Genomic DNA, 22,543 nt, shown 5'->3' on the forward strand with positions numbered 1-22,543 from the left:
TTACATGCAAAGGTAATGGAAAATACTTCTGAGTGGACATGTATACTGTTGTGCTGTCAGTCCCATTGAAATTAATTGGGCACAAACTACAATTTGCCCATTTCAATCAGGGATGTGGGGTGGAAAATTTTTCCAGGGCTTTATTTTTTCCACAGAAAGTGTCAATAAATTAATTAATAATAATGAAGGGATGCAAATACATTATTAGGCAAGCTTTGCAGTTTCAAAGTTTTTAACTTTGTTTACTCAAGGAAAATAAGCATGCTAAATCAGATTATCCTCAAGGGCACCAGAATTTTTTTGTTGCAAACTGAAAAATTTCTAATACAAAAGATCCTGGAAAATGCACATTACTGATTTTGATTAGACTTAAGCACAATTATCTCTGGATTCCGCCAGTGTATTTACTACCATATTTTTATTTACTGACTTCCATTACTAACCCACACTAATGGTGATGTAAATGCTAAAATATACTTAAAGAAAATATTACTTTACCCCGGCCATCAAAGAAAACCCAAAAATGGAAGTACAGTCAAACTTTGGAACTCAAATGCCTCCGTTCTCAAACGTTTCGGCTCCAGAACGCTGAAAACCCAGAAGTAAGTGCTCCGGTTTCTGAACATTCCTCAAAAGTCGAATGGCTTCCGAGGCATGTTTTTCATTTTCCCCCCCATTTACTTTGCAGCCCATTGATCCTCAGTTTTCAAACGTTTCAGAAGCCGAATGGTCTTCCGGAACAGATTACGTTTGGAAGTCAAGGTTCCACTGTACCACAGTGGAAGTCCAAGAAAGGTATTAATTAATGCCTACAGGTAGAGCTGTGTTCTCCTGTAACTGCACCAAATTCTGAGAACCTTTAAAAAGCATTAAAGGCATTCCATGTCCTCTAGCTCCACCCTAATACGAGAGGGAGAAAGAAACGATAGCATTTGCTTACCAGTGCTAACAACCGGCCATCTTCATTCATAGAAAGGAAACGGTTTGCACACACACCTTTGATTGACACGACTCCTCTCTCTTCTGCCTGAAGCAGCAATTTGACTGGATAGGAAGAAAGACAATGTCAATGTTCAAATAATTCCCACAAAGTGTGAGCTGTCATCCATGGGTCACTCTGAAGGGCAGCTGCAATGGCTTTGAATAACCCCAGCCATGTGACCCAACCTATTGCACTATAGAATTCAGAAATAATAATAATAAATAACAACAACAACAACAACAACAACAACAACAACAATAATTTATTTATACCCCGTCCATCTGGCTGGGCTTCCCTAGCCACTCTGGGCGGCTTCCAACACAATATTAAAATACCGTAATGCATCAAACATTAAAAGATTCCTCCACATTTGGAACTTCAAAACTGCAAACTTAGTAACTGTAACACAATTCATACTAATTTGTACCAAGTTTTGACTTAACACAAATATGCAGGGCATTTACATTTTACCTCCAAAACGGTTCAAAATGGCACTAGGATGCAATCTGTCTACAATACGTAAAGGAGGATCACTACTTATGTGGGGGTTCTGTTCCCGGCTGCTGCACCAGGTTGCACGCAAATGGGCACCCCCCTGTTCTGCCCCACCCCATTCTTGCCCTGCCCCCGCTCCATCGCCTTTCGGCGCCAAAAACGGCATGCTTGTGCGCGGCCATGTGAACCTCAAACGCGCAGGAGTGGGGAATTGCCTGTAGGTGATTTCAGTCAGAGTTTGATATTTTAGTGTGGCGTCACCTACACTCCTTGCCTATTGATACTAGACCAGCAGCTTTCACTGTACATTTTTCAATGCCTGCTAAAAACATTTTTGTTTAGACAAGCCTATTCAAATGTTTAAGAAAGTTGATGTCAGTTCTGTTCTGTTTTCAGTCTACTGCTGTTATTTCAACTTTTCAAATGTCTTAAATTCTTATTGTTAATCCTTGTAAGTGATAATTTTATTGCTTTATCTTTTTGTTTTCTGCAGTCAAGCTGTTTGAGAATTTTATGAAATAAATATATCATAAAGCAAACAAAAAGCATTAGATAAATGATTCCTGTCTCTCTGCATTTTCCTCTGAAATTAGTTTAATGTATTTTTTTCCTGTATGCTTTTCAAAACCAGCCAATACTTGATGGAGAAGATCCTAATCATTTATCCAGGAAAAGAAAACTCAGAACTAATCTACTTCATTGCACCAATGTTTAAATTGCTAAGGACACTTAACAGAAGCAAGGAAAGAAACCATCTTACGATTGTATATCACTTAAAATAAAACAGAAACACTACTCTGAAATATCTTTATAGCCCATTTTCCAATTTTTTCCATGTACTACCAAAGCTTGTTTAGTCATAAACAGGCTCTTAAAAGTGATTCATATAAACTGCTTCCAAACCATTATAAAGGATTTGATCTTAAGAACTCTACCAAAATTTACTGGACATGAAATATTTCTTGATGCTTCTTAAACTGAATGCACTCCAGAAATTTGAAATGCAATCTTTGCTACTGACAAAACCGAAGATGCAGTGCACTTTACCAAGGAGTAAACTATAGTTAGGTAAGTGTACCTGCAACTTTTCCCACTGCAGTGGGAATTTTGATTTGGGCAATAGTCAATGGACAAGCACCATTTTCTGTTCAGCACTGCGGCCTCCCCAGGCTGTTTTTCCCCTACTTAGCCAACAAAACCATCTGTTTTTTGTTATACCCATATTGTTTGCCCCATGGATACTGGTTTGGGAATTAATTGCACTTTATACCTTATATAAAGTAAGGATGTAATGAAGGCATAGGTGCATCTTTAATACCAATCTGAAAACCTGTGCCCAATCAATAAAATTGTGATGGAGGAGGGAATGGGAAAATTTTCTTCTGGATAAGTCCTGACACTGCCTTATATCTATTTAAAGGGGAGGAGTGTACGTGTATCAGTCCTAGCATCTGCCTGGACCTAGGGGGGTTTCAGGAGGAAGCAGAACATATTGGCCTCCCCTGATCTTACCCCAAAATATTCTGCTGCTGTACATCCTTTGGCTGTGAGGGTAGGGAGGAAATGGTGCTCATCTACCCCTCAAGAGATTCGTAATGCTCTTAAAAAACAACTTGCCAGCAAAGATGTGAAGAGACAATATCAGTACCTTCATGGACAATTAAGATGATACTAACTTAAATGGGCTAATCATATATGATAAACTTTGTGTGTATTAAATAACACTGTAACTTGGCTAATGGGAGATGACTTTGGTAAGGTGTGTTGCATCCTCTTCAGCTAAACAACAGCACTATTGAGAGACAACCGAACCTCAATATTAAGAAACATAAGACTTGCAAATTAAAATTCCACTGCATCCTCAGATGAAGTTACTTGCAGAGATGATATTAAGACATAAAACCGAAAAGCAGGTCTTGAGTTTGGAAACCGAAACCTATTCAATACATAATATAATATTTTGAAACTCAAGTTTGTATTAACTGTTTAACTCAAAAAACCATTACTTTTGACAATGTGAAAGAATTATAGCTATTTGTTTACTGCCAGCATAAACAGTACCATGTAGTTGCCAAATTTTTCAGAGGAAAAACAAATACATGACCAATTGAAAAAGCAAGCTATTTAAACAGTGGAGAGAAAAAGGTGAAACTCTAACCTCTACCTTTGCTAAGAAGTTAAAACGATGCCCTGTATTCTGCAAACAACATTCTACAGAAGTGTGATGACCAACTTTATTCCGAAGAGTCAGAAGCAATATTTTTACACTTAACTGGGGGAAATATTATATTTGGCCTATATTTTCTTCCTTTCTGCCTTCTTTAAAATTCTCAGAGTCTTATGGCACAAATCCCTTCTCATATACTGACTAGATGTATTATCCAAATGGATATATTGAATGCCCAAAAGTATGAGATAGCTTTCAACATGGTTTAAAGTGGAGTGCTTTTAAGTTTGTTCTGGCCAATCTAAAAATGTCCATTGGAGAATAAAACCATACTTTCATACCCACTTCCCAGAGTCTCACTTTTGTAGAGCAAGATGTTATTTCATTCTGTATTCAAAAAAATAGTATTTTTAACATACAGTCTGAATGCCAAATGGAAGTATAGGCCAGCATTATAATGTATTATAATGAGAATAAATTGACTGTCAACGAAAGCTACTAATTATTAGGTGAGAGTATAACAAGAGGACTGTTCACACACAAAACTAAGCCATGCTTTGTTCAACTTAACTTATTAATATTTATTAAATTTATATACCACCCTTTATGCAAAGATCACAAACGATTATTAGTTTGAATGTGCAAACCCAGCCTAGCTTACTAACCATAGTTGGTTTCCTCCCACCAAACAATGAAGCCATGAATTTCTTGTTGGTTTACAAACCATGGCCGATACTAAGTGTAACTAGAACTTGGTGTTCTGTTTGAACCCAACAACCTTGCTTAATCATTCTTTGTTTGACCACCCCATTCCTTGGGACAAGAGCACAAGGCAAAAGCCACTGAAAAACAAGCCAACCTTTGGAGAAACAAGCCACAGCTTGCTTACTAGTCTGTAAGATGGCACATGGTTTGTCTAACTAATGAAGGTTAAACTAAGTCACCATTTGAGCTAAGTGTTTTGTTGAGCTAGGGCTCTAGCATATATTAGACCAGGCTTCCTCAACCTCGGCCCTCCAGCTGTTTTTGGCCTACAACTCCCATGATCCCTAGCTAGCAGGACCAGTGGTCAGGGTTGATGGGAATTGTAGTCTCAAAACATCTGGAGGGCCGAGGTTGAGGAAGCCTGTATTAGAACAAAGAAAACATGTTATATTAATGAACCAAAGATTAGAACAACTTTGAAGCAGATGTGGCAGGGACATAAGAAGTGGAAGGGGAGAAAGAGGGACATCATAAATATTCTGTGGAAACAGAAAATTGCATGGTTGAGATGGATGGGCTGTAGTGATAGAGCACTTGCTTTGCAAGCAGACGGTCCCAGGTTCAATCCCAGTTGGTGTAGACAAGACTAGATGGACCAATGTCCAAATCAGCAGCTTCTTCTGGGTGAATTGCAGAAAAGGCCTCCCACAGTAGGTGCCCCAATGCCCTTAAAGATGGGCATACTAGGCTACTGGTCACCTGGTGACTGAACAGCAATAGGTGCTTGGATGCATGTTTTACATTCAAACTATGAAAGGATCACTCAGAAGGAGTGTGACTATATTATGTACTGTATTTACTTCAGTACGTCTTTACTTGAAAGATGAATGCTATCTCTCTTAAATTAAAGGAAACCCGAAGTTACTTGATTTTGCATCAGCTTTCCAAGTTATAAAACCCTTCTATTGCCCATGTTTTTCTATATACAAAAAAGATGTACAAGGATACAGGTGCAACAGACTTTGTACTTGCATTATACAACAGAATTTCTGTGAAAGGCCTCATTTCAGGGGAATGCTAACAGATAATTTGGGATTAGCTGGCATATCCTGCAAAGGACCAGTGCTGCTTAATATAGAACAAGTTTCTGAATGAAGAATGGGAGCTGTTCAGTTGTGGTTATTTTCTGCTCAATGCCAGCTTTAATTTTTATGCATTACATAATAGTGGGAAACACTTCTTCTGGCTAGTACAAATGACATAATGCATGTAACAAATGCATTTATGCTTTAGTGTAGCTATTTCTTCTAAAAGTATTTACAACTTAGCTGCAACAAGTTGTCCCCCGTGTTTCAGAGGGCTGACCGGCCTCAACCACAAGTCGGCTGCTTCATTTCATGCTGTGGAACATATTTTCATATGTGGTCTTTGCTTTTCACATTTTATATCACATTCAAAGATATAGATACTGTATATATATTTTGCCAACAGGCCTATGTAGTTGTTAAGAAATTTTGTGGAGAAGCTAGTCATTTTAATGGTGGTTTTGTAGTGCTTTTAATAACCTTTCTATGTATAAAAACACACTCTGAATTGTATACTGGTTATTTCTGTAATGGTTCTAACAGCACAATCCAATGAATGTTCAGTTATAAATGAATTCAATTTTATAGAAAGAGGCTTACTCTTCAGTAAGTGTGTGGAGGACTTTGGCCTTATAGCACAATTCTACACCTATCTACTCAGAAGTAAGTCTCACTGAGTTTAATGGAGCTTACTCCCAGGTAAATGGGTATAACATATGGGATTGGATGCATACTTTTTCCTGGAAGTAAGCCTTATCAAATACAATGGCACATGAAAACAAACATGCATAGGATTGCTTTGTAAATCTGGTAAAAGCAATCAGTACATATTTTGTTTCCAAAGCACCTGGTTTATGAATAATGTTTAAGGTGGTGGCACTGAAAACACTGTCTCTGGGCTGAGAACCAAAATGCCTGTGACATTTATACTGAGAATGAGTTTCCATACAACTCCTACGTCCAGAGGCGAGGAATTAATGAATTGTCAAAAACACGAACAACTTATACATTGTTTTTAATGGCACTCATATATGCCTACCTAGCAATCCTTCCCTTTTCATTCAGTTTTGCTAGCTCTGTGCTTCAAAACCCAATGCATATTGTGGCACATGAATTCAATGAGACTTACATCTGAGTAGACACGCATAAGATTACACAGCAAGATTCACACCACTACCAGCATCCTAAGCCACAGCTATGTCTCTGTGATGGATTTCTCGTTTTGATAAGCACAGTTATTTATTTATTCCAATGTATATCCTGCCCTTCCCGCCAAAGAAGGCATACAAAATAGTTTCAAAAATATAATTAAAAATAAAAAAGGATATTTTAAACTTCTATAAAATAATTTCTTGGTTGCCAATAACCATACCTTTCAGCCACCAAATGGTAAACAGGAATGTTTTTAGATTCTTTCTGAATGCTAATATAGTAAGGGATACAGCTGCACCTCACAAATGGGAAACTGCCCCCGAGGCCGTATCAGAACATCAGAATCACAGCAATATAAACTGGAGTCCAATATAAACACAATCCCTGTACAGCTAGTTGTTCATTCTCCCACCCAAACCCCACACAGTTAAAATATTTTTATATAAGCCGTTACAAAAGCTTAGTCCTTTTTAAGCCAGTTTTAATCCCATGATCAGCACTTAATATTGTCGAGCCTAGCTGTCTCCCTGCTTCCCCATCCCTCGTCTTTTTTTTTAGTAACTTCTGTGATAATCTTGCCTCCCAAATATTTGATTATCAAATAAGAGATTATTATACACAACAAATCAAAATCCAGATAATGGGAGAAAGCAAATAAAAAGCGTTTGAATCTTACAAGGAGAGCAAAGAAGGTGAAGAAAAATCATACACACCATCTGAACTTTTACCATCTCTCTAGCGTGCAACTAATTTACATCAACTGACAAAATAATCAGCAAAACACTTCAGTTTACAAGAAGGGAGTTTGTGTACTCACTGAAAAAACCCAGGCTGCACGTCCCTGGATCAATGACTACCATTACTACCATCTCTGCTACGGAAAAGGCAGTTCCAAGCCAAGAGTTCGAGGCCCATCTCCAACATATTTGCAGAGGCCCTCTAAGGAAAATCCTTTCATGAGGCCCCTGCGTGACATACACTGCGGTTAAGTAACTGGGCCAAATGCATATAAGTTAAATCTTGCTCCTGCACATTCAACTAAAGAGCCCAGGAACAATTAATTGGGAGTCTTCTTTGCCTGGTACTAGAAAGCAGCTAAACGTACCTCCAAGAACTATTATACTCAGGGAAGGATGCTAAAAGACGTGAAAGTTGGAACCGAACTCAATGGGACTCACCTCCAAATAGACATGCATAGGATTATACTGGAAAAGACACTTCACACAATATAAACATACACAAATAGACAAAAGTGCTTGCCAACCATAGTCTATGTAGTGCTTCCAGATGGAGCTTTTAACGCAACCCAGTCATTGCTCTCCCGCTATAAGTGACAGCAGATGACTTTCTACATTTCAACAGCGACAGCATTTTTTTACATATGCATCCTGCTATGTTCTGTTAATAAGGGACACGGGTGGCGCTGTGGGTTAAACCACAGAGCCTAGGACTTGCCAATCAGAAGGTCGGCAGTTCGAATCCCCGCGACGGGGTGAGCTCCCATTCCTCAGTCCCTGCTCCTGCCAATCTAGCAGTTCGAAAGCATGTCAAAGTGCAAGAAGATAAATAGGCACCACTCCAGCGGGAAGGTAAACGGCATTTCCGTGCGCTGTTCTGGTTTGCCAGAAGCGACTTAGTCATGCTGGCCACATGACCCGGAAGCTGTACGCCGGCTCCCTCGGCCAATAAAGCGAGATGAGCGTCGCAACCCCAGAGTCAGCCACGACTGGACCTAATGGTCAGGGGTCCCTTTACCTTTTATGTTCTGTTCATACTGGTGGCTGTAATACAGCCACATTGATAAGCAGGTCCGTCTTTAGCATATGCCCCGCCAGGGTGCAAAGATCCGCCCAGCGCTCCCAAATTTAGTGCTGCCCACGTCTACACCCAAGATATACTTCTCCGCCGTTGCAGGCGAGGCCATGGCAGTGGCGTCCTGCTCTTCTGAGTCTTGCTGCTGTCGCCCCTCAAGAACCAGGGATCTGAGCTCCGCAAAGGGGCACAGCTTCACATCCAGGTGCTTTTAAAAGCTCCCCAGGAGGAGGAAGGACACAGCAGCCACACTGACAGGGGGCAAGAGAGTAACACCTCTCCATGCAGGGCGGGACTCTGGGGAGGAGAAAGCGGCCAGGGTGGAGGTGGCAGCAGCGGCCGGCTTTGAATGTCAGCTTGATCAAAATTATTTATTATTTCATAACTGGTAGATAGTTAAGAGCTTATGCAGCTTCAGCGGGGGGACCTGGCGCCCCCCCCCCCAGAATTTAGCGCCCAGGTGCCCCACACTCCTTGCACCCCCAGGTAAAGACGGTCCTGTGGATAAGTAAGAGACTAGGAGTCAAATCACATCATTTCAACATGTTGGGTTTTAAAAAAAATATCAATTGCTTCATTTGTGCTAATGCTTTTTTGGTTGTTTGTTTAAGAACTACCACTGTATGACTACTTTAATCATGTTTAAAGAGAAAAAAGCAAAATTAATATATATATATATTTAAAATATAAACATCCTGCTAACATGATGCTTACCAGAAGGGTAATGGTGAATCTAAGGTGTGGCAATTGGGTTCACTACTTGAAATGTTCCTAGAACAAGTCAAAATCAGACCCTTAAAAATGATGGGGAAAAATAGCACAAAGGCCATCTATACCTGCAGAAGTTGCTTTGCTGTTCCATTCCTTCGATAGAGAATTTTACAAGCTCTCGGAACAATCAGAAGAACAGGGAAATTCTAGGAGAAGATTTAATGATGACATATAGTTATGCGATTCAGCCTTACATGTTAGGCACACACGCAAAAAAAAAGATGGTCCCATGAGAAGAGAATGCTTTACTAGATGTGCCACTGGCCTCCAGCAGGCTCCTCTTATATTCTTAAAAATATAGTTTACAAATTTACAGTTGCAAAGTTGTAACCTGTCACGAGGCCTAAAAAATGGACACACAGGAACCAGAAATAAGTAAGTGATATAGATTTCGGACGAACAGAATATAACTTTCTGATCTCAGAAAACTTAGGAAGAACCCTAACTTATAAGCAGCATAAGTCGTTTAGCCTGTCAGCATCTATTTCCCTGTTCAAACGTAACACAAATAGGGCACTATCAACAGTTTAAGCCATTGGCTTAAAGTTAAGAGACTGCAGTGAGAGGGGCAGGAAGAGTCTCCAAAGCCATTTACAGGTTCCTAAATCAATACAGGGATGCGAGTGGTGCTGTGGTCTAAACCACTGACCCGTTTGGGCTTGCTGATCGGAAGGTCGGCGGTTCGAATCCCCACAACAGGGTGAGTTCCTGTTGCTCGGTCCCAGCTCCTGCCAACCTAGCAGTTCGAAAGCACGTCAAAGTGCAAGTAGATAAATAGGTACCACTCCAGCAGGAAGGTAAATGGCATTTCCGTGCGCTGCTCTGGTTTCGCCAGAAGCGGCTTAGTCATGCTGACCACATGACCCGGAAAATCTGTCTGCGGACAAACGTCGGTTCCCTCAACCAGTAAATTGGGATGAGTGCCACAACCCCAGAGTCATTCATGACCGGACTTAACAGTCAGGGGTCCTTTACCTTTTAAAAAAATAAATACAACAAAGCAGCAAGAAGTCACCAGAAAAGTTGGGAGCATCAGCATGCTTCCAGCAACCAACTCCAGCAACCAGCTATCACATTCTCAACCAGCCACAGCCTCCTAACATGTTTCAAGGGAAAGGATAAGACTATGATTCTGTTATATAATCTGAGAGACTAAAAAGCCAATCTACGGACTTCCGGAGGCGGCGTCTCCGACAATGGCAGATTCTCCCTGATTCAGGGGGAGACAGCTCCACAGAAACCGGGTCTTACCGCTGCAGCGAAGCGGGGACCCTTTCAAAAATCGCAGGCGGAAGAAGCCTGCGACCGTGGGACTCGGCGGGCACCGTTTGCGCCCCTCTGTTTGGCAAAGGAGCTTTACAAAGGGCTCCGGAGTGAGACGGGGGTTGGCGTGGTGCTGAGAGTCAATCGCTACTTCTGTGGTGTGAAGCTGCACAGCCAAAGTCGGAGAGCGCTGTCCTTTTTCCTATGCTAATTCAGATTTCAAACAACAACCCGTGAGTAGGACAATTGAAACTTGTAGATCAAAATTATACCTTTGAATTAGAGCTGAGACGGGAAGGTGTAAAAATAGGAAGTCCGCCTTCTGTTCTTTGTAGAAAGATCAAAGCAAAGACTTTATAAGCTAAAAGCCGTAAATTGACAGCCTGGAATTTCCTGTTCTAACTACCAAATCCCCCCCTAGACAGCAGGAGGATAGGGGGAAAACAAATCGTGACTTTGCAAATCCTGCAGAGAGTAATTTAAGAAAATAAGTCTTCACTGTTCCTAACCTGGGGACGGAATGAAAGGAAAGAAATTGTCGGTGGTGCCCATAACAGGAATATAAGAAAACTGACAGATAGAGTTGGAAGGAAAATAAGTCCTATGCTGCCTTCTGCCTGTTTGCTTTAGATTGAAAGGAAACAAAATATCTGAAAATCGAAAGTAACTTTTATTTTCCCTTGCTGGATACACCGTATCAAGAGACGGCATACATTTTAGTTGCAGTTAACAAGGAGGTGCCAATGGAATGTACAGTTACAGAAACTGCACAACAATCTACCCAGGATATTGACTTAGGGCAAGTGCATGAGGTTATGAATGTATCTCATAAGACACAGAGTCTCCAAGTTTTACAGGATCAGAAGCTGCAACATTGGGAGATGGAATTCGTAGGACACTGGTTAAATTGTGGACCTAAGAGAGTTATTACCTTGGGTGTGAAACAAGTGGAAGATTATCTTTGGAATGACTACCCTTTGGATTACAAACTAAACATTGGGGAGTGCAACACTGGGGAATGGGACAATTGGATAAAAGGAGATGAAGAATTTTACTACATAGAGTCCTCCAGAGACTGGCTCCCCAAAGAGAAAGAGAAGAAAATGCGAAAGAATACAACAGGGAACAAGGATTTATGTAACTACAAACAGAAACAAGAAAACTCGCAGAGGGGCTTGGAAGTGACTTGATGGCCTCAGATATTAGAACACCGGATTGACAAGGGTTAAAGACTTAAGGACTGATATTATCCGGAACCAGGAAAAGGGACGCTGGAGAAACTTAAAATGAGAAATATTTTTGTAATAATTTTTTATTTATGGAATTAGTGTAATTCTAATGAAATATTAAGAGATGCTGGAAAGGAAGTAATTGGCTTTAGTAATGGTTTAAATCTAAGAACTTTAAAGATTTGAGGATAAGATAAATAAGGGTAAGACAAGTGGTATGAATTTGCTGAATTAATTTTAAAATGGAATACAAGGAGGGAGGTGAGAGGAAGTCAGGAAAATAAGTAAAAGAATGCTGAGAATTTGAAAGGAGATAGTTTTATTTATTTATTTTTCTTATTCTTTTGTTTTTTGTGTGGAATTTTTGATTTTTGATTGTTGTAATTTCTCTTTTTTTGTCTTTGATGTTTACTTTTTGTTATCTTTGTGGTCTTTTTTTCTTGAGAAAACCTAATAAATATTATTATTAAAAAAATAAAAATAAAAAGCCAATCTACGTGTTACCCGTGTTACAAATCTCTTAACGTTCTTAAAAAGAAAACCCCTGTACTGCAGATGCAAGAGACTGCAAATTTGCTCATAGAAGCAATGGAGAGGGGCTTATAACCCTTTCTCACTGCACAATTTTTATGATCAAGGATCAAACTCTCACACCCTCACCAGGCTGCTTAATTTCCAATGAAGGAGGGACACAGATAACCCCAGCAGTCCAATGAGAGAAAACAGAGAGGGGAGATTTGTGGGTGGGGGCAGGGGGAAGACTTAGTACCCCTTTCCCCCAGACGCCTAATGTGCTCTAAATCACTCCCACTGCCCCACTCATCTTCATAAGGATTCAGTAGTGCCCCAATTCTAATTTGTGGGCTTTGCTTACATCAGGTTGTATCCAGCATACTGTTAAATTAAAGTCACTCAGCGGCATACTTGCTCCACTAGCTTTGAACCAGTGGAATGTTATTGCAAAAGAGAGCGCAGAAGCACGTTACTGCTAACTTTGTTGTGCAATAGACTGTGCAAGGTGTTGCACGAGTTTCTGCTAATGCAACTACTGTGTTAGATTCCCCTGTTGTACTACACTAAAACTCATTCATCTGCTAGCAGAAGAGACCTTGCATTAGCAGACAGCAAACGCTGGATACAGCCCAATATTGTTTAGTTAGGCCTAAGGCTCTGGAAAAACAGTAAAGCAAGTCAGATGTGACTAGAACATTTACACAAAACTGATACAGAAAATAGAATGCAGGTTAAATAAAGCTGATGTAGGTATCTTTGACTGACGAAAGCTTAGGTTGCCTAAAAGCAAAAAAGGAGGACGCTTTTAAAATGATTTACAGTCATACATCATGTTATGTTTGCTTTATGTTACGTTTTTTCAGGTTGTGTCCCGCGGTGACCCGGAAGTACCTGAAAGGGTTACTTCCAGGTTTCTCCGCTAATGCATGCACACAAGCGCCAAATCGCACTTCGCACCTGCACAGATATGGCACTTCAGGTTGTGAGCTTTTCATGTTGCAAACGGGCCTCCAGAACGGATCCCGTTCGCAACCAGAGGTACCACTGTACTAAGACACTGAATCTGGTGTAAAAGAACTTAGGAAGTGATTCAATGGTCTCTAGGAGGATGTCCCAGAAGCCACAGAATTTGAAGGTTATCCTTCTCTACGATCAGAGACAGAGATGACTTGACCACTGCACTTCATTGTAAGGATGAAGCCACTTTCTCTTTTCGAAGCAAGAAATGTGGGGCATACATTATCTAAATATATATGTAATAAATAGCAAGTTGAGAAACTCAGAACTGATGCCATACTTTACATTATTAATGAACACAGTGCAGCACCTTAATGAAAACACAGCTGAAGATGACACCCACAAATCCATGAGTGAGATAAACAAGATGATCTATTATTTTTGTCATCAAGCAGTCATGAGATTGCATTGAGCCAAACAGAACTGTTATTCCTTTAAAAAAGTGTTGTTGTTCTTCATTCTGTGATTGCATGCTTACTAACCAAAAGTGAGTTCTGATTTCGTTTGGTTATTCAGATCAAAGTCCACTAAAACCAGGTAGGCTTTATAGAAGGCATAACAATGCTTAAGATTCCCTTAGCGGATGAAGAGAAGGATGCCTTGATTTCTCCATTTTTTTGTTTGTTTGTTCTTGCTGTAGCAGCAGCAGCAGCAGCAGCAGCAGCACTAAACTTCAACCAGGAACCAAATCTAGGATCCCATGAATAACTGCACTTTTGTTTGGTACACAATCACCTTTTTGCTCCCAAGGGACAGCAGGAGAGCAGCGAGCCTTAGTGGAAAAAATGATCAGAGGAGAACAGGTTAAGCAGAAAGACTATTCATTCTTCCAGTCAAACTGGCAGCCTCCCACAATTGCTTTCCTTTAAAAAGAGAGAGAAAGAGGCATCTGCTGTGTAACATCAAGCAAGCAACTAAGGATGACATTTTCCTGGGAATCTTACAAGCCTAGGGAAAAAATGACAAGAATTGTAAAAAGGGTTAATATAAGAACTGGAGAAAAAAATTGAGGTAGCTGGAGAAAAAGAGTAACTTCTAGCTGCTGCTTCTTTTTACAAAAACGGGGTGGGAATAAATGAAGGAAGGCAAGGTGGACCATGAAAAAGTCAATTTAAAATGAGAGAGGACAGAAGACGGAGCGAAAATTAGCAAAAGGAAAGGAAATTATTCCAACAGAACATGCTTCAGCACTAAAAATGGTGAGAAAGCAGGACGGTTTTTAGAGAGAGAAAGAATAGGAAGTTGAGGGTGCAGGGTGAGAGAGAAAAGGAGGGTTTTTTTTAATTCATCAACCGGTAAGGTTCTGGCTGCAAATGTTAAGCATTAGAAAGCCAAAGGTGGAAGAGACATTATGGAAGCCTAAAAGTGGCCAGCGTGGTTCCCTTGAGATATTGTTAGACTACAGTTCCCATCATCCCCAGATGACACAGGCAGCAGCTAGGGATGATGGGAGCTGTAGTCCAACAACATCGGGAGGGCAGCACATTGGCTAGCCCTGACCTAGATAACCATACAACATTAACTTGAGAAAGCAGAGTACAGAATACTGAGGAAGAGTACTATAACAGCGTAGAAAATGTGAGTGATCGTTAACCTTTAGCCATGGGCCCTCAGCAGAAAAAAAAAGGACTGTAAGGAAGGGATAAAATCAGAAGGAAGTGGAACCGAAAGAAATCATGACCCCAGTTTACGTGCAACCAAATAGCTTGATAATGAAGTCAACGAACCAACCTGGTTAGAGTAGCAGGCTTTTTGCCAGAAAAAAGGCCTCTGAGAGAAATGTGAGTATGAAGCAGAATTACCTAACTTTTGGTTACCTGACTTTTCCTTAAGAAAAAAGACATCCTTTCCTGAGCAGGTAATCAGCACTGTCAAACCGGACAGCACCAACCATATGTTCAACACTGCATAGGACCCTAATCCATAAACAAGCATCATGTAAATGTTTCCAGTTGCTGAGCACAGGAATCAAGCCATGTTTGTGCACGTGAAGCATCTATGATGTTAATGTATTACCTTCTATTAATTTTTTTGCATTGTAAATTTTCATTTCTGAACTATGTTTCAATTTTAAATGAAAAGTGGTAAATACCGTAAATGGCATAAATAAATAAATAAATGGGGCACACAAGTCCAAGTCCAGAAAAAAGGCCCATGCAGGACAGCAGAATTTCAAATATGAACTATTGTTGCTGAGTGCAAGTAATCTGTCATATATGAAAAACCACAATGTTTGCTGTCAGCCTCAAATCAAGGTTCATTGACCGTTCCGCATTATTAGTTTTGTTTGGGGTTTTTTAAAAGCACTCTCAAATACATTTTAATTTGATATTAATACAAACCATTTCATTTAAGTGACATACAAGCTGTTGGTATCTGTCCGTCTTGAGACAGCCTTCTTGACCGCTGGACCCACTATTGGTCTCATCCACTCAATCGGCTGTCTTCACATGCAGGGGAAGTCCCGAGCTCACTAAGGGTTTGAGACCCATCAACTGCCCTCACCTGCTTTAGAACACTTCTAAGTTGTCATTATTTTTACGGGGGATGCAGTCACCTACCAGCAAAGTCAGGTTGTGCAATTAAAACTGATTTTGAGTTCTTAAGCAATAAACATGCGTCCTCACAAAATTGGATTTTTTGCACCCAAAAAAATGAAGTAAAGGTGAAACGACTGGAAAGCATGGGGGGGGGGGGTAACATTTGTTTGACATGCAACATTGTTTAACCTTCCTGCAAACAAATCAGAATGAATGCCTGACAAATAGCCATTGGCGTCTAACCTCCCTATAAATTTTGTGCAAGCAAATCAAAATGAATGCTCAATAAACTGGTCACTGGAAATGAACACTAGTTTCCCTCAGGCTGTACTTTATTGTTCTTTTCAGACATGGACACCTTTCCTTCTACTCCTTGCTGGGGGTGAAATCTAGCTGAGTCATATTTTCTGATAACCACCCAGAGAATTTTCTGATAATTCTCAGTTCTTTAGTATACACAAAAGATATAAACTTTGTCCAATGCAAGTATTGCCTCAGGGCAACCTATACTGATAGCCCAGCACACAGGAATCAGATAGGAAACAGATAAAAATATATTTAACACAGAATACTGTTACTTTAGTGTAGATAACTCAAGCAGACTTGCGATGGAAAAATATATTATTAAGCCTCATGCCACTCTGCATACATTTTACCAAGTTTCAGTGATGCTCCTTACAAGAGATCCCTCAATCTTTCAGAACATGTTAGATGATGGCCACATACAAAGCAGAAAAAAACTTGAAAGGGGTAACTGTGGAAGGGCGGGCAGGAGATGGAAATGGGCTAGAATATTTTTGTGTTTGTTTCTTGTATCGTATGTGCAAGTACCACAGAACCCTGTGCTTCCAATTTTTGGTCAAAAAGAACAGCTTTGAGGACAAAGTAATATATCAACATGCTGAGAAAAACTCTTGCTCACAAAGGAATGAATGCTTAGGTCAATCTGTGCTTTTAACCTTCAGCACATACTAACTTGGAGTGATGCAAGTTACTGTAAGCACATCTCTTCTAAGAACTAATCCACTAATGAGTACTTATCTCCCAGAGATCACTTGTTTCCGATATACAGCTTAAATGCATCTAAGATTACAAATAAATATTTACAGGCCTTGCAACGGGGTGAAAAGATTATGAATAAATGATATATTCCACACGCTCATAGATACAAATATTATCCTTTATCATAAACATGAGCAGTGTAAGTAGAGTATTATGCTTTGTTCTGTAATCCATTTTATGTAACCAGTGTAGGGGGAAATGTAGTGAGGAAATGAAGTTAAGACATATGAGGGCATTTAATCAGCATGAATGTTTTAGCACTGCTCTGTATTTTAATACTTTTAATGTTTCTTTGTATGGCTGAATATAGATTCAGCTTAAATCAGCTGAATCTTTGCCCAGACTTGTTTCTGATAGCAGAAACAGAACTTTCCAGAACCACATTTTCTGTTCATGGGAATTAAACTGCAGCAAGTGTAATGTCTGAAGGACTTAACACCCAGATCTCCTTGGGTGAGTCATATATGACTCACAAAGATACACAGATCTTTCCAACCGTAACCTTTTGTCACAGAAGCAGCCTACAACTATACTTATATGAACAAAACTGATATTGGTAGTAGAACAGCAACACCCAGGAGTATTTGCACATGCAATACAAGAAATACAGTATTCACCCACCTGACTACCAACACCTCCAAATCCACATTAGCCGTTTGTGGCCACAGTGATGGTAATAACTGTTCACCCACCTTCCATTCCCTAGGAGCTGACGACACCAAGTACTTATCACCAAGTATCAATGCACAAGCTAAGGAAAGACGGCTGCCTAATATTCTGACAGTATCCCCATCTCTTCCCCATTAACCCTCTGATCGCTTCCTCCTCTAGGCCCCACCCCCAGGAGTTATGCCCCCAGTCCTGGCCACAAGCAACTCCTGTGACTGGCTGCTCAGAGGCCCCTGTCAATCAGAGCCTAGCTGAGTCAAGAGCCCTTGCCAACATTCCTTTGTTCCTAATCCTGGAACCACCTCCAGAGGCTATAAATTTTAGAGTGCACGGTGCTGTACTAATCTACTTAATATAAAATTAAATAGATCAATACTCTGCCTTAGATTTAGACTTTCCTTATGATTGTGTTTCTTCCATGGTCCTAAATAAACTTCAATCAAATTTCTGGGCTGTACTGGTTTCTGGACGCACTCAAAGGCTGTTTATTTCCCCCACCACCAACATTACTCTGCTTCTGATTTAAAGTGCTTGGGAGGTCAGGACAGGTGACAGGCTGAAGTTAGAATAGAATCAAAAAGGTGGAAGGGACCATGAGGGTCATCTAGTCTAACTCTGTGCAGTGTAGGAATCTTATTTGCACAACAGCAAAAAGAGCTTGAACTCACAACCCTGAGAATAATTGCCTCATGCTCTACCGACTGAGAGACTTGGAATACAGCTGACTATCTCCCTACACTCAAATAGACCCCCTTAAGACAACTAAGAATCCTGAACCCATTATTCAAGATGACAAATAATCAGGTGGCAGCGAGAAGGGAGAGGTGCAGGGTGGGACAGCCATTGTTTGTGAGCTGCACCAGAGTGTATGCGGTGTTAGGAAAGGAGCAGTATCTCTAGTGGGGGACACGTCATGCTCCTTCTGTAATTGTTTGTCCACCTCTGGTCCCCACACTCTACTCAGATCATCTGTGGCTCCTAGAAGCTGTCAACATGCAATGGCAGCCACACTCTGGGAAACGGCTTTGACTAGCTGGCTAAACTAGATGAGGGGAGCCAGTGGGACTCAAACCCTTGCTGAGTTAGGGACTTCCCCTACATACAAAGACAGGCTCCGGTGGAACAAGCAGACAAGCCCAACAGCAGGTCCAGTGGTCAAGAAGGTGGCTTCTGCACAAGCTGTAGAGAGAAGTGATTCTGATCTAAACCTCCACTGCCTTGCGGGATGTCTTTGGGAGAAGGAGAGGCTATGGAGTAAACCCTACACAAATCAGGAGTGGAGTCCCTAAGATGGTTGGATGGCGCCCTGTACGCCTCCTTCTGGCAGCTCCTGCAGCCAAGCTGGTGCCAAACGTATTGCTCTGCTTTCTTTTGGACCACATCAGTGAGACCAACATGGGGGGGGGGGGCTTGTCACCCCCAAAGGTGCATGCCATTGTCTTTTGAGGCAGATGGATGCAAAGAACACAGGAGCAAGTTTACCAACATTACCTGACACATTCAGAAAGTCTAAAGAATCCATTAAAAGGAGTTACACTAATTCCTAATAAAATGTAAGCAGACTAGCAAGAGAATTGATGCCGCATTTTACATGCCACAAGTCTTCTTGTGTTACCTAGATTGATCCCAAAATAACTCTGTGTTAAATGTACCATTAAGTCATTTGCAAATATGAGAACACTGAGGCAGACGGAATCCCCATAACATTAAAAATCACTGTATTCCAATACAACTGGGAGTTCTAAAATTACAGGATTCTGTGTTAAAAGCAGATTTTGCTGTCAGTGCATTACAGGACATATGATGTTGCTCAACTCATCTTATTGTCACTATGAATGCCAATTCATAATTGGCATTCATAACCCTGAAATTCAAGTGCACCTAATAAATAAAACATTATATCTGCATGGAACAATGTTATAACAAAAAATATTTTACAATTCACCCAACGAATCAAAGGAGGAAGCATTTTAATATTCCAAAAACATTAGAATCCAAAAACTAGCTTTCTTCTTTTCTGTTCTTTTTAGGTACAACCTTCTTTCCCCCAGTTTCATAAGTTTGTCACCTCTTTTTACCAGTTTCCTTTATTTCTGAATAAGCTTAACACGAAACCCTCTCATTCTCAAAGCAACAATTGTGCCCATGACCAACAAGTCTCTTTGCAATAATGCTTATGGAATGGAATAAAGTATCAGGAGCCAGGGCGGGAGCGGCAAGTTATACAAGCCTTGGGATGAAAGAGATTCTGTGCTTTGAGGAGCATGTCTGGGATTGTTGGGAATCCTAGGACTGGTGCCCATTATGGGTTGCAGACACTCAGAAGACAGGTAAGGGGCCGAGCTGCAGTCAGTGTGACTTTGTGCATGGCAGGAAAGGCAAAGGGAAAAGATACACAGATGCTACAGGAGTGTGCATAACACAATGCCAAAATAAAAATATAGAAGCAGGGGCAAGTGAAAAGATGAGGTGAAATGACACAACATGGAGAACAAAATTGGTTCAAAACTAGGACTGGTTATGTAGGAAGGATCTCAGGTGGTGTCGACAGCTGAAGGTGAAGACAACAGGGAAGTCCATCTCTGCGGGACGTAAGTTTCTGAAAGCAGTGGACATAGCAATTATTTCCAGCAATTAGAGGGAAACCAGGGGAAAGTGGGCGATGGATGATGTTAAGCAATGTTAGTGCTAGGTAAGAGCAGGGAAGCTCCTATGGATGGGGATCATGTATTTGGCTGTGGGAACCATAGCATGTTGGTTGTGTGTGTGTGTAGAAAGCTGCAAGCAGTGATAGATCTTATTCTGACAACTGGCTTACATTTTTGAAGAAGAAAAAACACTACCCACCAGCTACAGTTCCCACAGCCCTTCTCCCTGCATTCCTAAACACAGCTGGGAGCCAGATGCATTAAATTTAATGGGACTTCACCTAGAGATTTGTTATATCTGCTCATCTGCCTTTTGCCCAGAGATGTCCTTCAGAGGTGAGGAACCTGTGACCCTCCAGGTGTTGTTGAGACTTGACTTCCAACACCACTGACCACTGGCCATGCTGGCTGGGGTGGGGGAAGCTGGGAGTCCAAAATCTAGCCTGCCACAGGTCCCCCATCCCTGCTTTACTACATTTTAAAAATATTTGTCACAGTTATTGTGGTGTTTTTGTTTGTTTTTCGAAACTTCATAAAACCCAAAGATAACCTTAGGAGATATCACCTGCGTGAAACCACAGCCAGTGTTCTGACCCTCGGGGAGTTTTAAAACATGGAGGCGCCTCACTCTGGTTTGGGTCTGAGGATGAGGCCAGCGGGGCCCCGTCCCGTCGGTTTGAGGGAGAGACGGCGGGCCGGTCGGTACTTACTGTACGGGTCGCTCTTCTCCCGGACTCCATCCACTCTGCCGTCGGGGTTGATCCTCAGGAAGAAGCCGCCGTTTTTGCAGTAGAGCCGCTTGGGATCCTTAAAGTGTCCGGGCGCGAAGGTGCCGCCACTGCCTCCGCCGCCGTCGTCGGGCATCGCGGGGAGGGTGGTGATGCCCGCCGCAGCCATCCCCGCCGGGCCCGCCGCTGCCGAAGACGGCTCCCCCCGGGGTGCCCTCCCGCGAGCGCCTCGCCGACGGCCGCCTCGGCCGCGTCCCCCCAGCCTCGCGCCCCGGCAGCCGCTTCTCCCTCGCCCGCTCAGCCTGGCCGCCCGACGGCCACCTCCGCGGGGAGGGCCGGGGCTGACGGAGAGGCGAAGGCGCCCGCTCGCCCGCCTTCCCTCGGGGCTCCCTGCCCAAGTTCTCGCAAGTTCGCCGCCGGAGCTGCGCAACGCCGAGCCTGGCGCCTCCGAGAGACCTTTCACCGGAGCCAGCCAAGCCTCTCCGGCCCAGCACGCCGGGGAGTCCTCTGGCTGAAAACTTGCTGCTGCCGCCCAGTGCGCGGAGAGAGAGAGAGGGACGCGAGGAGACAGGCGAGGCGCTGTTGCAGCTTCTGGGCTCGCCAATGTGCGGCCCCTCGACCAGGACTTATTATTTACTTGTTTGTTCCCTCCCCTCTGCCCCTCCGCCCCTCCTCCGCCCTCCCACCCCTCCGTGTCTCTTTGCTGGGCCGGTTCTCTGCCTGCCGTCCGGTGCGAAGGGGAAAGGAGGTGGTCGATTCTGCTGCTGTTGGAAACTGGCCGGGATGGGGAAGGGGGGAGCTCCTTCCCTCCTCCGCATCCCTCCGTGTAACTCTAGCCTGCCCAAAGAGCGCTTGCACAATGCAGCAGCCGCTGCTTCACCCCGGGCCAAGCGCTGCTCGGCTCCCACACAACAGCGCTCTCCTTTTCCCGCCGCGCCGGCCTGCGTAGTTGCAAAGCGGCACAAGTCGCTGCGCACTTCCAAGCTTTGCAACCGCTGCTCCAAAAAGGCGCGCAGCAAGGCGGCGGGGCCGTTGTAGAGGTGAATGCACCGAAGGGACACTCAGGCGCCCCACCACCACCCAAAAAAAAAAAGCCCTCCTGCCCTGGAAAGCTAGCAATCTCCCACCCATCCTGTCCACACACGAAAAGCGCAGCAGCAGCAGCAGTTCCCTGGATCCACCGTACCAGCAGGAAGCAGGTGCGTGCAAAAAAAAGCGCAAATCGCTCAGTGGACTCAAACAAGTGAGCTCATCGCACTCTCCGCGCTAAAGGCAACGCACATAGCTTAAGGGTACCAGATTTTTTTCAATGAATCTGGGGACACTTTTCAACTTCAATGTATTTTGTATGGGGACTGATTAATAAATCCGGGGACTGTCACCGGGGAACGGGGACATCTGTTAACATAAATTGCTAGCTCATTTTGTGCTCTGAGCGGAGTATGAACCACAGGTCTCAAGATGGTAGCGCATGGGAAGAAGAGTCTTTCTGAATCCCCCAAGTGATACAGCCCGAAGTGAATGAGGCCTGCGGATAATTCAAGAAAGGGAAAAGGGTGGGCGTGTGTTGGATATGGCGAAAGGCTGGCTAGCACCCCCGTAGCTATGGCTCTGCGAAAAGCCCATATTTGTACAGTCTGAATGTCATGTTTACAGCATCATAAAGGAGTCAGAATTCAAGTTCAGAAGTTCTTTTTAACTCTTG

The 22,543-nt window shown here is 42.5% G+C and overlaps 1 protein-coding gene across 1 annotated transcript in view; it reads right to left on the reverse strand.

The window, feature by feature from the left end:
* The window catches only part of FGF2 (fibroblast growth factor 2), a 25,834-nt gene extending 4,793 nt beyond the window's left edge, over positions 1-21,041 (reverse strand). Inside the window, exons 1-2 of the mRNA XM_083756088.1 lie at positions 20,821-21,041; positions 941-1,044 (exon numbers count right to left, since the gene is read on the reverse strand). Coding sequence (XP_083612214.1) covers positions 941-1,044; positions 20,821-21,007 — 291 coding nt within the window. The 5' untranslated portion in view covers positions 21,008-21,041. The remainder of the gene's footprint in view (positions 1-940; positions 1,045-20,820) is intronic.
* Between the last annotated feature and the right edge of the window lie 1,502 nt (positions 21,042-22,543).

This window comes from Podarcis gaigeae (assembly GCF_964106915.1).
Source record: "Podarcis gaigeae genome assembly, chromosome: 9".
NCBI lineage: Eukaryota > Metazoa > Chordata > Lepidosauria > Squamata > Lacertidae > Podarcis > Podarcis gaigeae.